Source organism: Anguilla anguilla, chromosome 16 (genome assembly GCF_013347855.1).
Source record: "Anguilla anguilla isolate fAngAng1 chromosome 16, fAngAng1.pri, whole genome shotgun sequence".
Lineage (NCBI taxonomy): Eukaryota > Metazoa > Chordata > Actinopteri > Anguilliformes > Anguillidae > Anguilla > Anguilla anguilla.
In genome coordinates, this window is record NC_049216.1 from 12,848,670 (window position 1) to 12,872,164 (window position 23,495).

Consider the following 23,495-nt stretch of genomic DNA (forward strand, 5'->3'; position numbering starts at 1 on the left):
TTATTTTTGGAAGCAAACATCACCTCATTTGTGCTAAAATACTTGGTTTAGCTATTGTCATTTCTTGGGCTGAGCACAGATAGCAGAGACTGCAAGTGAAGCCTCTCAGACCTGGAGCCTGCTAATACTAGTACTTATCTGCCAGCTTGCTTAGTGCTGTAGCAGGTGGCATGGCAGCAGTGATACTGCTGTTCTTATGCACTTTCCAGGTTCACATATTATGCCATTTGTCAGCCATCTAATGTAGTATCAATACATGGATGGCATTACAGCACTTATAACATCAGAAAATTAGTTGGAAGTTATATTATGTGTAGTGTTATTTTACTGAACGTCTATCAATGTTTTTTTTCTGCTCATCTGTACTGTCTATGGCACATGGACTCAATATAATATTTTTTGCATGTCAATCAATGAGTAATATCAGTGTGTAGTATAATTCTTCAGTCCCAAGCTGTCTTTATGTGAAACGCCCTGCTGTTTTAAGCAGAAAGAGTAATTTGGTTGAATTTACTGATGTGTTCTCACGTCTTGCTTTTAATATCTCCTGTGCAGGAACTGTGGTGTTGGCATGGCAACAGTAACTAAGGACGGAAGCACCGTGCGTTCTTTGGCTGCTTGCATCAGGTGTGAGATGCTGAAGCATTCCTAATGGACTTGCCACTGCCAGTTTTCTCTGTACACCTGTAACACTCTTGACCACAAAGCCCTCAGCCTGGGACCTGCTGCCCTTGGCACCCAAAATAGACTTTGAGGTGCACTCACATTGTTTTCTGAGTCATAAATGAGTCAGACATGCCAGAGCAGTCAGCCTCCAACAGCTTCAGGCTGGACTCTGGAGCTGAAATCAGGCCAGCGAGAGACAGAACCATAAAGGCCATAGTGAGCTGTAGAGCAGAAACACCATTTTGTGCACTGGACATTCAGAAATTGTTATGCCCATGTGTGCACATAGCCTGATGTAATTTCTCAAAAGGAGGTTTATAACAACACTATAAAGCATTTTGCATCTAAGGCCATTCTCTAAAGGTTCCAGTAAAACCAGTAATACAGAACTTGTGAGGGAATTATCCAACTTCTGCCTGCATTGCAACGGGAACAAACTAAATTAAAATACAAACTCCAAAAAAAGAAAGCCTTAACAACCAATACGTATACAGGAATTAAGATGATATTTTCAACCGAACACATGTGCGGTGCTGTGCTATGCTGTGCTCTGATGTGCTGTGACTCCTACCCCTCACCTTCTTCATCCTGATTGCTTCCATGCATCCACCTTCTGCATCCAATGGCCCCACTGTCCAGCCCCCTAATGGATTGGACTGAAGGTCAAGCCAAACTCTTATAGGACTGTCCCCCTTACATTTCAGTTGTGTTCTTTTCTGCAGATCAAATCCCTTACATTTAAGACCACTTGTGTACTAGGAGGAAACTGAGGGATTTGATACTGACAGAAGCAAGAGGTTAGTTGTGGTCAGCAGCAAATACATTTGGGCAATCAAAACCATCAAATACAACAGACATACAGAAACTAACAGATAATTGAGCACTTACCTTACATAATCTATTCATGGAAAAAATGAGTAAAATGCCCCAGCAAGGCCCCAGTAAACCAAATATTTAGCTAACAACACTGGTCAGCAGTGTAGGATATTAGCTAAAAAGTGGACTTATAAATCAGAGGTTGCAAGTTTAATTCTGGAGTTGGACACTTCTGTTGTACCCTTGAGCAAGGTGCTTAACCCAAATTTTCAGTATATACCCAGCTTTATAAATGGACATTATGCAAAATGCGTAAGTCACTCTGGATAAGAGTACATGCTAGATGTCTATGCTGCAATACTTTCTGCCTTTTTTTTTTTTTTTAACTTATTTCACTGCAAGGAAGCTCAAATTAAGAGAATCAGATTGCTGAAAATTTGTGTTTTTGCCAATAGATATTTTAACCGAAGTTAAATATGCAGATACAACTCTTGTTGTCTTGTGGTATGGCAGTGACACTTCACCTTGATCTCTGTCAGACTCTGAACTCCATGGCTGTCACATACTCATAGTGACATGGCTGCCATTTCCCCAGCATGAGGTAATGAGAACTTTAATTTTGGGGTTGAAAGGTCCCCTGCCAGCCCCATGCATGGAGTTAAGGAGCTCCTACAAAGGGCAAAGGTTAATTTGTTTGGTACGTATTGCCTAAACAGGGAGAGCGCAGGATGGGCCATAACAGTGTCACATGGAGGGTGGAGCAGGTCAACACATTCAAGTTGTTCGTCCATAAATCTTGTGAATCTGATATGTGCTTGCTTTCCACCTGTGAGGCCTATCTTGCAGAACACCTGTAAATAAAGTCTGTGATCAACCACAGATTTAGCATAAAACACCAGGGTAACTCCTGGCATCCTTTGCAGCAGTGGAATTGGAGAATTGGCTGATGTTATAACTGAAATATATATTCCCCAAAAGCAGGGAGATGTAAGGGCTTTCCCTCTCTTGACTTGTGTGTCTGACGGCCTAAAAGCAGATGTCCTTACACAAACTGGTCCTGGACTGCCTGCCATCTGCTGTCACACACTTTCTCATCATGTGAGTGGCAGAAGGCATGCGTTTTGCCCCGAACGAAACCCTAACCACAACATGAGGCAAGATCTATAGGCCAGAGCTGCTGGTTTCATCTGAGGGACTTATTCCCTATGTCATGACATAGCCATTCCTCTTCCACATTTAGAAAGCTTCTCTCATGGTTAATGAATGTGTCATCGTGGGCCTGTCTGTCAAAATAGGTCAGGGTTGTCCATTTCCCTTGGATCACATATGGCACAGGTAGGTCTGAACAGAAAACTAGCATCTTTCACTAGAGCTCAAATGTATTAAAATTTAATTTATAGCATAATACTGCATGCTGAATTTGTTGTGGAACTGCTACTGAAAATCTTCAGATTGATGCATTTTTGTTGAAACAGCCAAATGCTCCAACTTGAGCAGAGCTGAATTTGACACTGCAAAAAATGATTGAATCTGAGGGTCCCTCTGAAATGCATTTCAAGTTTTTTAATATTTGTACTGGAATCTATTGTTCACCGTCTGTTTGTGGTTTATTCTTCCATGCTTATATTCATACAGATAGTACCAGTTAAATGCCAGGATGGAAACATTATTTTATATCATAACATTTTATTATGTATCAGTGGTTATTATTACCTGAAATCAAAGTTTAAATATAATTGGATGGATTTTGACATTTCTATTAGTGTTGTTTCGGTCAGAGGTGATAAAAAGATATACGTAGAGTTAATAAAGTATTTACATACTTTCATAACATGCATATAGATAAATTGTTTATTTTTGTCCTCAAGGAGGAAATTCTTTTTATACAAGCATATATATAAGCATATATATTTGTGGTTTACCTAAAAATAATCATAGTAATATGCTTTTATATTTTAATCATATTTTAAAAGTAAACCAGTGAAAGATGCGTATGATTCTGAAGTCCTACGCAGAGTTGAAGTTCTAAATACATCCTTGCTGATTTAGGTGATTTTAGCACACTTGTTTGCCGTCACAGAGATAAGCAGAAGTTCAAAAGCAGGGCAACTCCTCAGGTCCTTCAGTATGCAAAGGTGCTGAAAGCTGAATTAGTGGTTGTGTTGGTTCTCATGCGCATGCTTGTCCCCATCAAGGCAAGGGGTGACATCAACACCAATAATGAAGGCGGCTCATCAATGACCAGAGGGCTATAAAAGGATCTTTGGGAGACTTACACTAATCTCAACTGATAGGCTGATCTACAAACTGGGTTTACTCTACCGTGCAGCCTACCTGCGTGCATTACAATTTGCAGGGACAAGACAGGCAAGTAGGCTAGTGGTAAGTAGCACCTACTAACAAATCTGTAAGGTTACTCAATATTACTTGATTCCAGTCGCATCCAGCATGCATTAAAATTACAGTTATTAATACAATCATAACAGTTACATGAGTACAGCAATTTCTGTTAAACAAATTGTAACTGAAAATGGTACTGGCTATATAATTGAGCAGGCACTTATGTATTTAAGCTTTCAACATAAAGACATAGCACAACTGTAAACATGTACTAAACTATTTTTCATTGTTTGACAGGACATCAAAATGTTTACCATCAGAAGTTTGGACAATATTGTTCTAATAGTTATCCTATGTATCTTATACTGTTCTTCACAATTTGAAGGAAAACCTGTAAGGTAGGTTATTTTCATCCTGCTCAGATGTGTAGCCTACACCGACATGTTTCTAGACTACTCGTAACACTCCCTGCACATTGTGTCCGAATCGCTACAATATTGTGCAGCACATGTGTTTGGATTGTAGGCTACTAGGAAAGATGCGGTGTGCGCAAGTGACAGACGAATCTTTTCTTTTTCATGTTTACTGAAATTAACCATTTCAGATGACTGAAATATTTCTGTTGTGTTCCACAGAAAAAGATCTGTAAGTGAAATGCAGTTGATGCACAATCTCGGTGAGCGCAAACACGTGCAAGAGAGACAGGACTGGCTTCAAATGAAACTTAAAGATCTCCACACAGCTTCACTCAGAAACGCTGAGAGAGGAGAACGAGTCCGAACTCGGCGGCTTCTTCCTGAAGATTTGCCAGGACTGGAGGAGTTGACCCCGAACGAAATTGAATATATATTGAACCTTCTGGAAAAGCTTCTAAACCCACGTTGAAAAGAAATGTTCTTTTTCTTTGAAGTTGTTCAGAGTCGGTGCATGTGCAAAAATGATCATCACGACGTATTCCTCATAATAAATGCACGTGTTTTTTATCCGCAGATGCATTTTCAAATAGGCCTGAGCTACATAACACAAAATGGTCTTCGCCATTATGTGATTAATCAGTAGGCCTGTCGATACATTTTTATTTTATTTAATTATTTATTTATTTATTTTGTAATTGTTACTACGGATATAACCATTTGGCCTGAACGATCTCATATTAGGCCTATACCTTTTTTTAAATCAAATATTAAGCAAATGCAATGTAGGCCTTCGTGTAGGACCAAACGGTTGAGGATAATCAACCTGTTATGACAGTCAGTGTGTTTACTTGTCAGATGACCTTACAAGGTGAAATTTTTTGTCTATGTGCCATATGACATATCGTTTATGCAGCGTATCATTCATGCAAACCATTATTATTTGATTTTACTTCCATTATAGTTTAATGGGAACATGTTTAACTGTAGCATATGACGTGTAAATGTATTTCAATGAAATGCAACTGAAACCTTTGTGCACTTTAACTGTGACTGTCAGAAAATTCAGCCCTTTAGTTAGCTATATTGTTTTGTTGTCCTCGTTTGTTTTTAATATATAATTATTTTTTTACGATATTGTTAAGAACAGCCATGCCCTTTTTTAAATTCATAATAAACTACAGCTTTGTAGTTGTCACCATATTTCGTGTCCTTAAGATTTTTATTGCTAATAATTGCCTGACCATACCTAAGTTAAATATGCCAGGTTAAAATTTATTTGCAGTCCTTAAGATTTCCGCTGGACCTTGCAGAGTTGACATAGGCAGTATGAAATAAACAATTAAACAGAACTAGCTAGCAGAAGCCGAATGTTACTTGTTACTGCCTTTGTCAGATGAATGCAACGATGAACATGTAGCATGCATGTACGAGATTAGAGGTTATATTAACAATTCATGTTAAAAGAAAGGTAAATATTAATATTTGCAACGCTATTACCCTGTTTTAAAGTCTAAGTTAACAATTTGCCGGCGATATTACCTTTCACGCCAATCGAGGGTGGACTGCGTTTTCAAAGTGACGAGTTCCATCTGGCATGGCAAAATAGAAAAAGATATGGACTTAACGTCAGAAGTTACTACATGATCCTGGAGATTTGGCATTGGTCAGCATGTGCTAAGCTCTGTGTAACAGGTTTATATTAATATTCTGTGAATTTCACTAAATCGTTAATTTTGTATTATTGACTGTAATTAACTTCATTTTCCACATCCCACACGGTCGTTTTTTATTTTATTTTTATTTATTTTTTTACTATAGGCAAATACAACAGCACAAATATGTCATGTACAATTCAGGTACAAGAAAAGGTCGGGGGATATAGGCAAAAAAAGGACCGAATTGTGAAGATGAACCGTTCAAACTCCTTTAAAAAATACTTTAAATTGTGGTTTCCCATGAGAGAATTTGTGTTCATGAAAGCACAAGTTTGCAGATAGAATTAGACTCATGAAGAATAAATCATCAGATTTATTGCCACCGTACTCGTAGATTCCAAACGTCGTTTCTTGGTCTACGTACAATATGTGCACATGTGCGTGCGTAGTCCTACGTGGGCACGCACTCGGCAGAACCAACTAGATCTATTTGAAACTTTCAAAGACGGAAGCCATTAATGTTTTGACAAAGGATTTGACGCACAAACAGCCAAAGAGCTGTGTACATTATCTCTGACTGTATGCGCACAGCCACCGTGCACACAACTGATTAATTATTTTTGTTTGTTTGGCCAGCCAATAAACGACCCTCAGACCTGATCCAGCCAGCATCTGCCTAAACGTAAGCGCAGTACACAACGTAACTTTAGCACCACAAGCCCTTAGTCTAGCTATACGTTGCAGCACACGTCCGCACCGATCATATCTGCACAAAACGAGAAAGGGAGTGGAGCTCGACCCTGAAAATGTAAGAAGTTAGTTAGACATTCATTCATTTATTTGCTAAAAGGTAATGTAGCTAGATAACCTAATCGAATCGACTAATGTTAGTTTATAATTAACAACTGGGTTAACGTTTTCCATTTATCAATGTGTGTTGTCATACTCATAGCAATAACGCATTGCTAACTAGCTTGCTAGCTTATTTACCTTGCATACGTTCATTCATGTATGTTTACTCTGTTCAAGTGCATTGAATGGTTACATACTGTTGTAGACTAATTGTCTAACGTAATTTACGTGTTAGCGCTAAGTTTGGTGCAGTCTCCTTCAATTCGATCGACTCCGTTAGTAGCTGACAGAACAGTTCGCTATCTAACGTATATGGCTAGCACTAACTTGGCTGTGTAGTGATAGGTTAACTAGCTATGGTGTTCAAGAGCTAAGGTTAAGTTAGCTAGTCTAGCTAGCTACTGTTACAAACGTTCTTGAAGTTGAGTTCGTTACCGAACCACTTGACTAAGTTAGCTACATTAACGTTACTTAACATTAGAGTTTCGTATTTCTGTAACTATTCGCAGCAGTGTTGGCTCACGTTGGCCTTGCACATAGCCATATCTGTCTTGTCGTGATGCTATTATTAGCTGCTGGTCCGCTAACTAGGTAGCTAGCCACGAGATAAACAATCGGTAGTCTTAGCTAGTTACCCAAGACGAGTTGGCTAAATAGATTTTCTTGGATTTACCCCATAAATGCGGGTACAGTGACTCAACGTTATGTCACATTTCTCACTCAGTTTTAAGCAGTGGAAATAGCATATCTACTCATAAATAAGTTAGTCTTTCTAAAGCTGACATTTATGTGTTTTTTATTTTTTAACTTTTTTTTTACCTAAACAACTCATTAATACATTAATAGTATCACGTGATGATACAATATAACATAACTGAATCGGAATGAAGACCCACCCTTCGAAAATAAAACAAGCACACCATCATAGAAAAACCATCATCAATTAATTGTTTATTTCAGCCCTCACTTTTTCTTCATGTGTAATGTTAGGTAATGAGAGCTGAAGATCCTGCAGTGGCGATCTCATTGCACATGTAATGGCAGCATCTCTACATTCATATGACAGCAACTCCAGTGATACGGAAAACTGGGACCAAAATACCAGCAGCAGACCCCGCAAGCTCTGCAGACACTCAAGGTGAGTGGTACCCTCTCTGTTCTCCAAGGAAGGGCAAGTGTGTGTGTGACATTCTATCCTCACTCTTGCGTTTTCAAATTAATACTAAAACTTCAGAATAATGAAGTCTATTGAACCTAATCTACTGACATTTGACTATTAAGCAGCAGCCAATTGAGATGCTTCATTAAAAGACAGTGTAGGTGCTTGAAAGAATCTATGTTTAATTTGGTTTTTTAATTATGTACCCAACACCCCGGGTTGAAAGATTGCTCAAGGTTTGAGGGCTGAGTATGATCTAGGTCAAACATCAGTAAGATGCAGCCCCTGTGTGGTTTGAATCTCCTTAAATTAAAAACAGAACTATGCTACACTCTGATCCAATGAGTAATTTGTGTTGTACATATTTTATGCAATATTTCACACACTCAGTTATTATTACTCTGTGTAATATGCTTTGCATCAGTACAGTCAAATTTATTTAATACACTACATTTCCAAAGGTCTGTGGACACACTCATATGTAATTGTTGAGCATCTCATTCGAAAACCATTGGTATTAATATGGAGTTGGACCCCCCCTTAGCTGCTGTACCAGCCTCTGAGATGGCTTTCCGATATGGGTGCGAGGATTCACTTCCATTCAGCCACAAAAGCATTAGTGAGGTTGGGTGTAAGGCCTGGCTTGCAGTCGGCATTCCAGTTCATCCCAAAGGTGTTTGATGGAGTCAAGGTCATGGCTCTGTGAAGGCCAGTCAAGATCTTACCCACCAAACCATTTCTTTATGGACCTTTCTTTGTGCACGGGGACATTGTCATGCTGAAACAGGAAGGGGCCAGTGTTGCCACGAAGTTGGAAGCACACAATTCTCTGAAATGTCATTGTATGCTGTAGCATTAAGATTTCCCTTCATTGGAACTAAGGGGCTTAGTCCAAAGAAAAAAACAGCCTAAGACCATTATTCCTCCAGTTGTCATTATTACAGTTGGCACTATTCCAGCCAGTACATTTCGCACTATGTATTCCGCCAAACCCAGATTAGTTCGTCAGACTATTATGCTAATGCATTAATGCTGTGACAAAATGAATTTTAGGAGTATGACATTCACTTGAAACTACCAGTGACACGTGCATTCCATGGCCACTTTATTAGGTACACCTGCTCCTTAGCGCCAATGGCCTGCTCCTCCAAACAGCAGATCATGTGGATCCAACTCAATATGTAAACCATCCAGACGCGGTGAAGAGCCTGTTCAACTAAACATGAGAATTGGCAAGTACAATCAAATTGCCTTAACGCAACACAACACATAAATCAGTATATTAACTAAACCGTGGCCTCAGTGTCGTGTTAATGGCTTCTAATAGTTGACGAGTCATTTAGGAAGGCCCAACCATGGAACCATTGAGCAATTTAAAAAAGGTGCAGGTCGTCAGCTGGTACAATATCTGGTCTTTTGAGTACGTAGACTCCTGGAGCTCCGGCAGGTCCGCAGAAAGCATCACAACAATGTTGACTCCAGTCAGTTGATGTGCATGCCCGCAAATCTCCACTTGGGTCCAGGCCGGATGGGAGACAGGAAAGTGGGTAGAATTGTCCCTCTTTCCTACTACAGCTGCATTATTTGAGCTAAATGAATATATTAGCTAGTGCCATTGAACAATACTGGCCATAAATGTGAAAAATGTCAGTCGCTTGTTAGATTTCCCTAACAAGCATGGAAAAACACAACGCAACTCCTCACGTTTTTCAATTCGACGTTTTGAAAACACAAGCCCAAAGTCAGTTGATGTGTTTTAAATTGGAATTTCCTGTTTGAATCTGTTTGAAAAAGGGTCTTTGTAATTGTGATGTTTACCACATAGTTTTCAGAAGTGGCTGGTTTAAAAAAAATCTGAGTGGTTAGTAGGATTTTGTATCCAGCTTCCACAGTGGCTGATGGAGGTGGAAAAAAGTTAATTTCAGCCCCTGGTATGCACATGTAAGCAAAATATATTTCTCCACATGCTGCAGCTGTGTTAGACTTACATGCTGTGTCTCTGTTGCATGACAAAACCCACAGACATTTACTTGGCTCTGCCCTTTCAAATACGTCTCCAGTTTGCTCGAGCTACCTAGGTAAAGTCTGTCCAAAGGGGAAGGTACTTCTGTTCTGTTCACTGAATTTGGAGCCCTTTGTGAAGTATAGTTGGGGAAACCACAAATATGTATAGATCGAGATTTTTATCTCAGGTTGTTGTGCTAAGATTAGCATTTATTTTATCATTTGAGTGGTAAAAAACAACTTTAGGTTTTATTGTACAGTGCCGTGAAGAAGTATATGCTGCCTTCCTGATTTCCCCTTATTGCACACTGAATGGTTTCAGGTCTTTATACAAAGTGTAATATTAGACAAAGGAATCCTGAGTAAATGCAAAACACATTAAAAAAAATTATTTTATTTATCAAACACCCATATCACCCATGTGAAAAAGTAATTGCCCCCTTAAGCTTTATAACTGGTTGCACCACCTTTAGCAGCAATACCTACAATGAAATTCTTCCGATAATTTTATATCAGTCTTTCACATCGCTGTGGAGGAATTTTAGCCCTCTCTTCTTTGCTGGACTGCTTTAATTCAGACTGATTGGTAGGTTGTCGAGCATGAACTGCGCATTTCAGGTTCTGCCTCAGCATCTCCATTGGGTTAAAGTCAGGCCACTCCAAAACCATAATTTTGTTTCTTTTCAGCCGTTCAGATGTGGACATACTTTTGTGTTTGGGATCATTGTCTTGCTGTGTAACCCAATTCCGCATCAGCTCACGAACAGATGAGCGGGCATTCACCTTAAGAATTTTCTGGTAAAGAGCAGAATTCATGGTTCCTTCAATAATGGAAAGTTGTCCAGGTCCTGAGGCAGAAAAGTATCCTCACCCCATCACACTACCACCACCATCACGTTTTATTATAATGTCCTATCTGTGAAATGTTATATTTGCTTTACGCCAGACATAATGAGACCTGTGTCATCCAAAAAGTTCCACTTTTGACTTGGAGATCATCCACATACTTTTCTGCAGATGTGAGATGAGCATTAATGTTTCTCTTGGTTAACAGTGGTTTCCACCCAGCAACTGTTGCATGAATCCCTTAGTGTGGAGTCATGAACACTGACCATAGCTGAGGCTAGGGAGGCCTCCAGTTCTTTGGATGTTCTTCTGGGATGTCTGCGCTGCGCACTTGGAGAAATTTTGGCAGATCACTCCTGGGAAGATACACCACTGTTCCATTTGAAGGTAATTGCTCTCACTGTGGTACAGTGGAGTCCCAGGGCCTTAGAAATAGCTTTGTAACCCTTTCCAAATGGAAAACATTTTTTCTGGAATTGTCTTTGATCGTGGCGCAGTGTGCTTATAGAAACTTTGTGGTGGCTGCTTCACTCTGGTGAAGTTTAATAGGAGTGAGGTTTGGATTCAACTGGCTGAAATTAAGCCTGGCTGTGGTCAATCAGCTGAATTTAATTATTAAGTACATTTGGTTAGTTGGTTGAGTGAGTAACTAAGGGGGCAATTACTTTTTCATATTGGTGTTTGATAACTTTTTCATTTGATAACTTTTTTCACTATTTCATTATTAAATTTGCCTGATATAACATTTTGTCTAAAGATACGAAACCATTCGATGTGACAAATATGCAATAATGAAGGATATGAGGAAGGAGGGGGGAAATATTTTTTCATGGCTCTGTATATCCAAATATTAAATAATCTGCTTGTTGGATGGTCTCTACTGCAGACACTCAGTCTTTTGAGCATCTGGAAAGGGAAGTTGCAGTTATTGAGACTGGATTTCTGTGGCTGTATTTTAATTTTACAGCTGTATTGTGTTTTATGCTGTGTGATTGCTTATGCTGCCACCTCAGATTTTTCTCTGTGGAAGAAAGAAATTCTTTCTCAGAAGGCACTGCTGTGCAGTTTATCACTGCACAGCAGTGCTAAATAGGGATTTAACCAACAGTAGTGCCCATTAGGGATTTAAGTATGCACAGTGGTGCCAATTAGGGATTTAACTCTACACAGCAGTACCCATTAAAGGATTCAACTGCATGCTAGTGCCCATTAGCGAGTTAACTGCACAGCAAAAGGCCTACCCATTATGGATTTAACTCTGCTATCATCTGGTTATAAGATCAGCTCCATAACCACGTGAGTGCAGTTCTAGCTGTATGTGGAATGTGCCCGATGATTACGCATTATTCAGGACCCATTGCATATTTTTGGTTCTCATTAGATTTTGCTTGTTCAAATGGGCAGTATGGTTGCCATATTTGAATCCTATATATTTGGATTAGGGCTAATTACTCGAGTAATTGAGATTATTAGTATTGCCAGCAGATTAAGGGCCATATTTACTAAGCGTGCTGCTAATTACCGTCAGGACCGCAAAATGAAGCATCACTGCATGTGTTCAGTTTAGCGGGGTATTTAGTAAGACTGGTTATATAAATGGCCACAGCCGCAGTGAGCACTGCCGGTATACAAGATGTGTTTTGCGCAAAAACACATGATGTCCCCATCTGTAAAAATGTAACCGCTGTTGCAGTTATGTCGCCTCTGAGTTGCTAACAAACAACGTGCTTTTTTACCATTATATGTTTACAGAATGCCATCTAAACAGAAAACGAGAGGGTTGCTACCCATGGAGGTCATGGAGAGGAATTCAGATTTGGAGATTAAGGACAATAGATAGTGTTGAAAACCATCTGTAGTGTAGTGTAGTGTACATGTACATTTCCTTTTGGTGACACTTCAGACATTTTAAATTGTGTTTAATATTTATTAAATAAATTAATTTTGCTCATTAAGGTATTTGACTTTTTAAGTTTGTTTATTGTTTTGTGTTAAATGTGTTAAGCTAATTTTTTGCTTGCTGCATTGAAAGCCTCATCTTCTGGATGCTTCAAGTGATCAATGGAAAAGAAATGGCCATCTGGTCATAGGCATTTATGTATCACACTAAGTTACAGATTTGCTTGTGCGTCAGTGTTTACACGCAATCTTTCTTTTTTCATGAATAAAGCTCCTTGCTTCATAATGTGATGTGGTTGGTTGCACGTTACCTTTGGAAATGTGTTTCCTTTATTAACATTAGTATGTGCAGGGGAAAAAATGTGTACACATATTATAGGGAGTTTAATAGTTGAGAAAAAAATATTAAAAATAGGAATTTGACCACCTATTTTTTTGCAACTAACACTAATTAAGCAGTACTGTGGTAAACTGGTCAAAAATACAACCAATTGCTCACACTCTGGAGCCCTGAGTAATTAGAACTGCCAGTCAGTGCTTGCCTATATCGGACAATCGGCTTGAGCAACTTCATTCCAGCTCACCCAACTCATGGTATACTTCAGACGTACTACCAACTAGTGTGACCTATTCATTATTTATTTTATTTTTTTTGCAGTGAATAATTGGACTTATCCTGTGAAAGTGATTTTTGTGTGTTTTCCTGGCCATGGTCATTGATAGTTGTTTTATTTTAGCTATTTCTTATGCAAAATGACAAAAGGAGTGATGGTAAGGTAAGATGCCTTAATGGGATTCTCAACAGATGGTCTTTGAGTCCGACTCCTAACCCTTTTTCAGGCAGATTAACCTTATGACGCCCCACTAATTAAATCCTTTCCTGTCGTCTAGAAGGCCCTGTCATTTAGCCTGTACCTTCTGTTGTTCTGTCTGACAGCCCTATCATTCTTGTCCAAATTAGTCTGCAACTGGTGGGTACTGTAGTTCCTAGTTAAAATCCTTTCCAAACTTTTTTTGTCAGCCAGCCAGCAAGCTTCAGACTGTCCCGTAATTGCAAGAACACGCACCTCTAGTTTAACATGAAAATGACAAGATTTTAGATCATGTTTCCTTAATTTTTGCCAGTGTAGTTTGACCCACCATTTATTGTAGCTGACACTCCCATTGAAAAAGTGCCAGAGACTGACATCCTTGCACCATCAAACTCATGAGTTGGTCCTTTATTGCACACTTGGTTGTGTTCCTTTGACTGCTTACCACTCATGGCTGCAATTAGAGTGCCTATAGTGATGCCTTGAGTATAAAGACTGAAATACAGGCTAAATTTTTGTTACATTTAGTCAATACTCATAGCCCTCATTATAACTAATGTTATTTAACTAGCTGTTCTGAGAAATGTTGCTGGGCTCTGGAACTTTATTTCTTTATATCTTTCTGACAGCTTCTGAAAATCCCTTGAGCAATGCTTGTCTTGTTTTGTTAGTGTAAATAAATCGTATCTTATAAATTGAGTCATGCTCTTGAATTTAATGTGCAAACTATCCGATGTGCTTGGTGGCGCTCCCTCGTTTTCTTTTGATTCTCCTCCCAAGCGTGTGCCTCTTGAGAGTGGCCAGCAATTGAGGTGAATCCTACAGCGGACACAGGAGAGAAGCTGGTTGAGGTGTGATGGTGTCGGACGACGTCAGTAGGGCTGTACTCAGCGCGTCTGACTCAGTGCCCTAGGGTAAAGCACGTCCAGTCATTCAGCCCCACGGGTCTCGCTGTATGAATTGAATTCTCACTATATGAGACTTCTCTTCTTAAGTCTCCTCCCTTTTTGTTTTCTTGTCTGAATGAGCGATCGGGAGAGCGACGGCTACCGTGAGCGCCAGTCGGGATGTTAACGAGAGGCCATGGAATATGCTGAAGTTTTAAAGTAATGCTCAAGGATGCTAACACAACTGACACGGCTTCATTGTTCAGAGGAGCCCAAGTCGCGTGCGCTATCGTTCCTCAGCTCATCTCGTGCTGCTTTGTCTCCAAATTATCGTCCGGGCCAGACGGGTACGTGCTATAGCCTTGTCTTTTGTCTGTTTTAACATCGTCTGAGCGTTTGCGCTCTCCATCCGTTTGATTAATTTAGAGTTGGTTACAAGGACGCTTGGCTGTATTATCGCTAAAAATTAATGATCTTGAAAGTTTGAGATGTGCGGCATGCACAGGATTTATAGAAGATGTAATCATTTATTCCTTGAGGAGGATGTCTCGTGTTACCGGGGGCTGTCCCGGCAGCCACAGTGTAGGTTCCGTAGCACCGGAGATTCACCTCTCTACTCATCCCTCCTGTCTTATTGTTTTACATCAAAAGTGTCACCACTGAAATATTGAACTAATCATTTTCTTTAAGCAATTGAGAAATTAGTTTCTTATACATGGTATTAACTATGCACGAGCTACGCTATTTCCAACACAATAGAATCAATGTCATAACATTTTTGTATTGCACTCTTTCGAGGGTTGCTGTATTTTCACCTGCCAAACCACGAATTTTCCGAAGTGCTACGATGTGTTATCCTGCATTTTTGTGGTTTCGCAGCAAAGCTAATTAACAATTACACGACTGGGGTTTCCACGTTTTGTTTTTGACATTTATTTAGATCTCAGCTGCAAAATGGCTCTTAGCGATTAAGGAAGATAAATTCACAGGCTAGTAGGTTACAACAATTTAGATTCTATAATCTAACTATGTTGATCAGAACATAATCTCTAGTTGGCTAACTTGGCTAGCTGACTGATGTATCATAAGATGTAGTAGATGTAGATGCAGTAACGCAACTTTACATAGAAATATCCAGCTGTAATCTGGACATTCCAAATTCCATGGCGTCACCATTTTTTTTTTTTTTTTTTTGTATTTTCTTTTTTATTTCATAACGATTCTGTATTAATTCTAGCCGGGCAAATGCCTTACTGAATTGCCACCCTGACAAAGGTGGTGAAAACCGGAGGCGTGGCAACCCTAAAAGGATATGTAGATTGGCATTCTGCTGATGAATGATTCATTCAGTCAGTAAGGAAGTCTCCTGGCATTCTTAGATTTTATGAATGGACCGTTGCATCGGCAAGAATGCTTTGCCTTTACGGGTTGTGTGATTGGTAATATAGACTTGGCTGTATTTAAAATCTGTACATCGTGCTTATGGGTCAGTGAAGTCTGACAACTATCAATTTTGTAGACTGTAGAAGACGGGACAACTGCTGCCCGCCTCTCGGCACTCTTTGTTCTCCCCTGATCGGTTCTCTGGAAAGCGACCGAGTCATTCTGAGTGAAACGGTCTGTGAGGAATGTCCCCGGCCGCGCACTCGCAGCACCACCTCAGTGTAAACCATCGGTCTGGTCTGCTAATTTAAAGATATAGTGCGCCAAACCACCGGATTACCCTATACTCGGCCTTTCCTGTAGGAAAGTTAACGTTTATGCAGTATTTTAGAATCGAATTGAAACTCGAAAGAAATGTCATTGTTTCAAACACAAATTGGTGTTGTGATTAATATTTGAGTTGAATATGTTAAACATCTCCGATTTGTGGCTCCGGATGCGCTGCCGTTGATGCGGATTATGACGGACGTAGATGGGAGAGAGCCGCACAGTGAGCATTTAGGAGACATGATGTTCTGTCAACTCTCTGGATTTTACTCCTGAAAATTTGGCAGATATATTGGGTAACTGGTTTCGTTCGTGCATGCTTGCTCCGTTAAGAAATGAGTCACTGATTGGAAAGTTGTAAATGAGTCACAGAATGCGACTAAATTGCAACACAAGACTAACAATGAATACACTCTTGTGTGAAAACATTGATCACTTTTTAAAAATTGAGTGATGCCTGAAATCAGCATGATCTCATGTGCAGACAAGAGCATTACTGTATCATTAAAACAATAATAAAAATCTTTTTAAATGATAAAGAAGTGAGTGTGCGGTTACCTCTGTTTAAAAGGTTGAAACCATGATGCTGGGATCTGTTTGGGTGGAACAGAAAGGTGGTGAGTCAGAAAATGCCTTCTCGGGAACCTATTCCATATATTTACTGTAATTACAAGACGCTTCTATAAGAGCCTTTACTGCAATGGCTCCAAGCCCTGTTCCTGGAGATCTACCAGCCTATAGGTTTTAATTTTAACCATAAATTGGCACACCTGATTCAACTAATTAGCAGCTCAAGGAGCTTCTCTAGCTGTTGAATGAGGTATGCTCTGTTAGAGTTGGAGTAAAAACGTACAGAACGGTAGATCTCCAGGAACAGGATTGGGAACCACTGCTTTACAGGCTGTGGTGCGAACTAGTCATTTTGGGTGAGCTGGGTATGTCTTTTCTCATGAGATGTGGCTGCACTGCTCTTTTGCATGTTGCCTCCGAATGTAGAGGGATTTCAGCTCTTGGCTGATGCAGTAGTGAAATGATATTAGAGTCCTGGACAGAGACTTGAGCCAAGCTACACACTAAAAAGAACAGGTGCTGAATACTCTACCCAATGAAGAAAGAGAAGAGTCTGTTTTAATTTTGATGTGCATTGTGGGATTAAGTTGCTCGCTCTGCTGTGTGGAAGCTCTGAAGCTGTTGCTAAGAGCCATTGGCACACGAGGGGGGTCACAATGGAGACTTTCTGGCACTGGACAGTAAAGGCTCATGCAATGGCTGAGTCTCCACTGTCAGACCCACACGATGTGCTACAAGATCCGTCTCAGCATTGGATGTTTTTATCACTTAAAAACTCTGCTTTACGTTGTCATTTCCAAGGTTTTCAGGAGATAATGGAACTGGTCGCTGAAAGAAATTGCAATGAAATAATAATGAAAGAATCATCAACGGAATGTTTAGACTCATTTCTGCATGTTTTATGTCGAACTTTCATGTTTTCATGGTGTTTTCTTTTGTCCTCGCATGACGCGGTGTTTGTGCTTGAAGTGTCACATGCTGTCCTCAAAGCTGGGTTTAGTTATTAGCCTGTATGAAGCCATCCTGCCCTCACTATTTGCTGTCTGTTCATTGGGCAGCCCCCTCAATTAAAATGCATGAATTATTTCCGATGTATGTGGAAAGTGGCCAATTTCTAGAGAAACACAAATGTATTACATACTGTTGAATACATGCATGGTGTTGGATACTGGTGTTTTAGGGTGAAAATGGGGAAACTTGTTCCTTATGTGTGTGTGTGTGTGTGCGTGCGCCTGTGTGTGTGTGTCTTCCCTCTCAGTTCTCAGAGTCGTGCCTCCCTCCCTGGCCTGGAGCCGGAGGTGAAGATGAACGTGCACGGAGGCACTGAACACTCTCGAGACTGCCGTCGCTCTGGCGACCGTTCCCGCGACTCCTCTCATGAGCGAACAGAGAGTCAGCTGACCCCCTGCATCAGGAATGTCACTTCGCCCACCCGTCATCACAATATCGGTGACTTGCCTCAACAATTTGCCCTAAGCTTAACCATAACTTTAACCCCTACTCATCAGCACAGTGTTTTTCACCCTAGCCCTCCAACTCTAGCCATAACCTTAACCCAGGGGTGCCCACCCTTTTTTGGCTTGTGATCTACTTGGCCAGCACAACATGATCTACCAACCAGTATATTGGCAATATTAGTTGATATAGGGTTGACCAGGGGAGTCCCCCTTGGAACTGACATTGGACCAGGTAGTCATTGACACGTGAATTCATTACAAACTACCCGTGAATTTCTCCAATCAGTTACTCAGACTGGCCACTGCAAGCCCATAGCCTCAGTAACTGAACTTTAATAGGTAAACAGCAAACTGAACATAGCTTTTCACCATGTATGTGTATGAAAATCAGGAACTTGGGCTGTTCATTCGGGTGTTTTTGACTTTGCTGTGTTGGATGATCCAGGTCTTGGGATAGATTCAACAAGACCTTAAGGCTTGAGGCCTTGACATGAGTTGCATTTTGGAATGAGTTTGAAGAACTATGCAAAACATTGAGTGTTTTAACTTAAATGTATTGCTAAGTAGATTTTTCATCCTTTGAAGCATTGTGCCTGACTTGTAAGAGCTGTGTCCCCAGACCGTGAACGTGAGCCCAGCCCTAGGCCCCTGAGGGCCCCGCTCGGACCCGGGGCCAGCGAGGGGCGGGGCCCAGGGGAGATGGTGTTTGTCTACGAGAGCACCAAGGAGGGGGTGCGCAGCCTCCGTGCCCCCGAGAGGGTGACGCTCATCGTGGATAACACGCGTTTCGTGGTGGACCCCTCCATCTTCACTGCTCAACCCAACACCATGCTGGGCAGGTACGCCTCCGCTCAAGCAGACCTGACTGGATTTGGAAGCAGAGTTGCTAAGACACAGTCGCTAAGACAAGGTTGGCTTGTTGCAGAATGTTCGGGTCTGGAAGGGAGCACAATTTCACACGACCCAATGAGAAGGGGGAGTTCGAGGTGGCTGAAGGAATCAGCTCCACTGTGTTCAGGGCCATCTTGGTAAGCATGTTTCCAACATTACATCTTTCACAATGAAACTCATTTCAGTAACTGACTTCTGTTAGTTGCAGTACATTTCTTTACAGGCATTTAGCAGATCCTCTTATCCAGAGAAACTTGCGGAGATTTTTTTTTTATCCATACAGCTGGATATATAGCGAAGCAATTAATGTTAAGTACCTTGCTAAGTGGTACAAGGGAATTGCCTCATCTGGGATCTAAAACCTCTACCTTGTGTATACAAGGCAGGCTCTATCTATTACACAACACGTAGACATGAAGTGATTAATTGAAGGCTCATTTTAAAGCTGGTATATATTGTGGTTGCTTTGTGCATCAGTGTTCTGTGCGTGGAGCGAGAGCAGAGTTAGGAATCCATATTGATTCACTGGTCATGTGACTCATTTGTATGTGATGAGCAGTTTGAGGAGCTCAGTGGGACTTGCATATCTCACTCAGGGCTGATATTGTGGAGGCTACAGCGTGTGAAAATAGCGGGCATGGTACAGATTATCCAGGCGCTGTTATGTAACTCAGATTTAGCAGGATCAGCTGTTAATACAGCACCACACACACCAGCTAATTCCTGCCTGCATATCCCAGCATGCCACAGCCATCCCCTCAGGCTCATAACAGGAGAGCAGAAAGGTTCTGGCGGTTTGGCATCTGTCGACATGCATTAGCGCACTTCAACTCTCTGTGTGCATTAATACCTTTCCTTTATGCCGAGGAGATACGGTGGCTTGATATCCTAGTGCTGCTCAGGATGTGCCATGCTTCTGATAGGCTGCCTGTGGATGAGATGAATATTTAAAATGGTGATGTAAGTGACTGTGGGAACGTGACATCACGGAATGTATGCGGATGCTGTGAGCTACAGGCTGGAGGACAGCACGTCAGGGTTCGCCTTGGCAACAGCACAGGAGCCATTTTAAAATGGAATCCCCTGAATAGAAAGTGCTCCCTTTCTTCTGTTGTTTCTCCATGCTTGAGTAATCGCCCATGTTTCCTTGGCACTAGATAGATCTGTGCACTGGGGAGGGGCTGCGTCGGCTCGTGGGAGGACAGGCGAGAGAGGGTTTGTGCTTTCGCGGTGCTGTCGTTCAGCACGTAGGAGGAGGCTTGTGAGCAAGGTGCTATTGTTTGGCTCGTAGGGGGAGAGGGCAGCGGTTCGGGAGCAGCCAGTCGCTAATGGCTGCTGCTTTGTCTCATGCGTGGCTCCACGCTGCAGGATTACTACAAATCTGGGATAATCCGCTGCCCCGACGGAATCTCCATCCCGGAGCTGAGGGAGGCATGTGACTATCTCTGCATCTCCTTCGACTACAGCACCATTAAGTGCAGAGACCTCAGTGAGTATGCGCTCCTATCGTCGATAGCCTAGCTTCTGCTACGGTGTGTGTTTTTTGTGGTGAAAGGATTGTTGTTTGTGTGTTCAGGTGGGTGACGTAGTGGGTCTTTTTAAAAGGCCCATGGGGGTATTGTAGATATGAGAGTGTAGGCTGCTGATCTAATGTAGTGTTAAAAGCATTGGCTGTAAGGCAGTAAGTGTGCCCTATGCCATTGGAAGCCCTCATATTCGAGATTCATTTTCAAATACTTTGTAAACGTAGTGAATAATTTAAAGCAGCAGTTGGTGAATGGCGGTGAAAAGACTTGGAGAGGAGCTGTAAGTGCTTTGTAGGAGTGTGTGTTTGTGCTTGCATGTGAGCGTGTGCGAGCGCGTTTCTGGTCTGCGTGGGTTGTGATGGAAGCGCTGTCCGCGTGCAGGTGCCCTGATGCACGAGCTCTCTAACGATGGGGCGCGGCGGCAGTTTGAGTTCTACCTGGAGGAGATGATCCTGCCGCTGATGGTGGCCAGCGCGCAGAGCGGGGAGAGGGAGTGCCACATCGTGGTGCTGACGGACGACGACGTGGTGGACTGGGACGAGGAGTACCCCCCCCAAATGGGAGAGGAGTACTCGCAGAGTAAGTCCTCACCTTCTCTCACCGTCACGCTGGTACCCTCACCCTCTCACTCTCTCACCCCTTCCACATGCACTAAATCAATGGCTTAGCATAGCAGTTTTAGTGACACAGGAACACTTCTGAAACGTTTGTACTTTAACTTTGTACTTAAACACACATTTTGCATAATTCAGAGGAATTTGATCTTGTATCAAAATGTAGTATTGTTCTCCCTTTTTCAGTAATATACAGTACAAAGCTGTACCGTTTCTTCAAGTACATAGAGAATCGCGACGTTGCCAAGTCAGTTTTGAAGGAGAGAGGACTGAAGAAAATCCGACTGGGCATTGAAGGTAAGAGTTATTTACTGCAGTACTGAGCTCCATATGACTATTTACACGCTCAAATGCCTTCAAAATTGGCTTTAGTGTTTATATTGTTTTCCTCCAAAAAAACATGGCATTATAAATGGTGTCACTTGTCTTGTTCATCTGTCCATGTGCGGTATTTGCTTGTTTACTGTTTTAAAGGTGTGGCACATGAATAATATGTCCAGCTAATGAATAGTGATTTAATAATGAATTGTGCCAGAAGTAAAATAAGTGAAAAGGATATATGATAAATATTTTTAAATTCTTGCCAAAATCTTAACAGACTACAATATCATGGTTTATTTATTAAAAGTATCTTTTCGGTACAAAAGCCATTTCCATGGACATTATTGCACACAGAACAATGGAAGTACATTTTTGAAATAGAAGTTTTTAATAAGTTGATAGTTGAGGGAAAATATATCTGTCTAAATGTGAATTAAAGCTGGCAGCTGCAGTTGGTATAGCTTAGCCTGTACCTTAGCTGCTAACCTGCAGGATTGGGCTCACTGAACCCATGTCATTGAACTGCTTGCTAACACAATTGGTGGGTGTTTCAGAAACAGTATGGTGTTTTTTTAGCAGTCAGAACAGTAGGGTGTTTTTTTTAGCAGTCAGAAGTAAAATGACCCATTCTGAGCGGGTCTGGTGAGTGAAGCCTGTGGAGTGGGCAAGAAAATGATGATCTCATATTTGTTCCCCTCAATCTCAGTTTACAAATTTTTTTCTAAAGTGCCCTTTGGCTTGTCTGTAAGTGAACGGCCCGGTATCGCCCCCTGCAGGTTACCCCACGTACAAAGAGAAGGTGAAGAAGCGCCCGGGCGGCCGGCCGGAGGTGATCTATAACTACGTGCAGCGGCCCTTCATCCGCATGTCCTGGGAGAAGGAGGAGGGCAAGAGCCGGCACGTGGACTTCCAGTGCGTGAAGAGCAAGTCCATCACCAACCTGGCAGCTGCAGCTGCAGACATCCCTCAGGACCAGCTGGTGGAGCTACACCCAGGGCCCCAGGTGGATGAGCTCGACATCCTACCCATCCACCCACCACCTGGCCACAGTTACCATAGCAACGAGCCTGACCCTGACGCCCCCTCGCCGGCTGTCTGAGACCATGGCCTTAGCCCTGTCTCCCCAGGATTGCCCCCCCCCACAGCCATGGCACCCCAAGGACAAGGTCTGCTTCAGGACACTTAGCAGGAGCATAGTCCTTCTGGTTTTGTTTCTTGTTTGATTTTAGTTTTTTTACTTGAACAAAGGATTTATTTTTATTAGGCATTTGCAAGGCTGCTTGTTTTTGAAATGGAGTGTTATTCCTGGTTTGGCAACGGGGCATCAGCACTGTGCAGTGTTAGCGCCGTGCCCACAGGAACAGAGCACGTGGAGCCTGTGGAATTGTGGGACACTGCCCCAGATTAGAGGCTCTCTTGAAGGTCATGGTCACTCCCCCTTTGCTCTGTAAGCCCCACCCAGTTTGGTGTGCAGCAGTGGGGCGATGACATCACCAGCCTGAAGCTGTTCTCTGTTCAGCCGGTCTCCGGCACGTCCTGCAGTCAGGATCCTTTTGCGCAAGGCTCAACAGTGTTGTTTTAATATTTAATAATAAAAAAAAAACTTTGAAATCAGTGTTGCTGGTGGTTTTTGTGTGCACTTCAGTGTAACACTAATGCCATCAGTGTCTGAGAATTGTAGTAACCTCATGTTGAGGGGGCATGTACAACGTTCTGCATCACTTTTTAGCATCTAACTCATCTGATGTGCTAAAAGCCATGTTCTACAGTCAGGCTCATTAATGCACAGCAGGTGCTGTTAATGGAACCGACTAGGGTGTCAGTTCGATTAATGGGACCAATTAAAAATGGCATTAACGAGGTTTTCCTTTGATCACAGCCTGGCTCCACCCTGAGTGTGGAGATCTGGCAGCGGAGCGCTTTCTGCTTGTGTGGTATGGTTCAGCAATGCCCCCCTGGAGTGTGAGCTGTTCGCCTCCTCTTAGCAGCAGGGTCGGTAACCAGGGTAGCGCTCTTCCTCAGGGAACAGTAACGCGTGTCATCACAGGTGGAGG

The 23,495-nt window shown here is 41.8% G+C and overlaps 1 protein-coding gene across 3 annotated transcripts; it reads left to right on the top strand.

Moving 5' to 3' along the window:
* The first annotated feature begins 6,391 nt into the window (after positions 1-6,391).
* Positions 6,392-23,055, top strand: LOC118215090 (BTB/POZ domain-containing protein 10-like). 3 transcript variants are annotated; one of them, XM_035395527.1, is made up of 9 exons: positions 6,392-6,575; positions 7,736-7,883; positions 17,891-18,081; positions 18,709-18,928; positions 19,015-19,117; positions 20,349-20,469; positions 20,888-21,085; positions 21,307-21,417; positions 22,218-23,055. In XM_035395527.1, exons 2-9 carry the CDS (start codon positions 7,783-7,785, stop codon positions 22,538-22,540), a joined length of 1,368 nt encoding a protein of 455 aa, XP_035251418.1. In that variant the 5' UTR covers positions 6,392-6,575; positions 7,736-7,782; the 3' UTR covers positions 22,541-23,055. The 3 variants fall into 3 exon arrangements, with proteins under 3 accessions (XP_035251418.1, XP_035251417.1, XP_035251415.1); XM_035395526.1 differs by having other exon boundaries at positions 6,567-6,701; XM_035395524.1 differs by lacking the exons at positions 6,392-6,575; positions 7,736-7,883 and adding an exon at positions 14,257-14,699.
* The last annotated feature ends 440 nt before the right edge of the window (positions 23,056-23,495 follow it).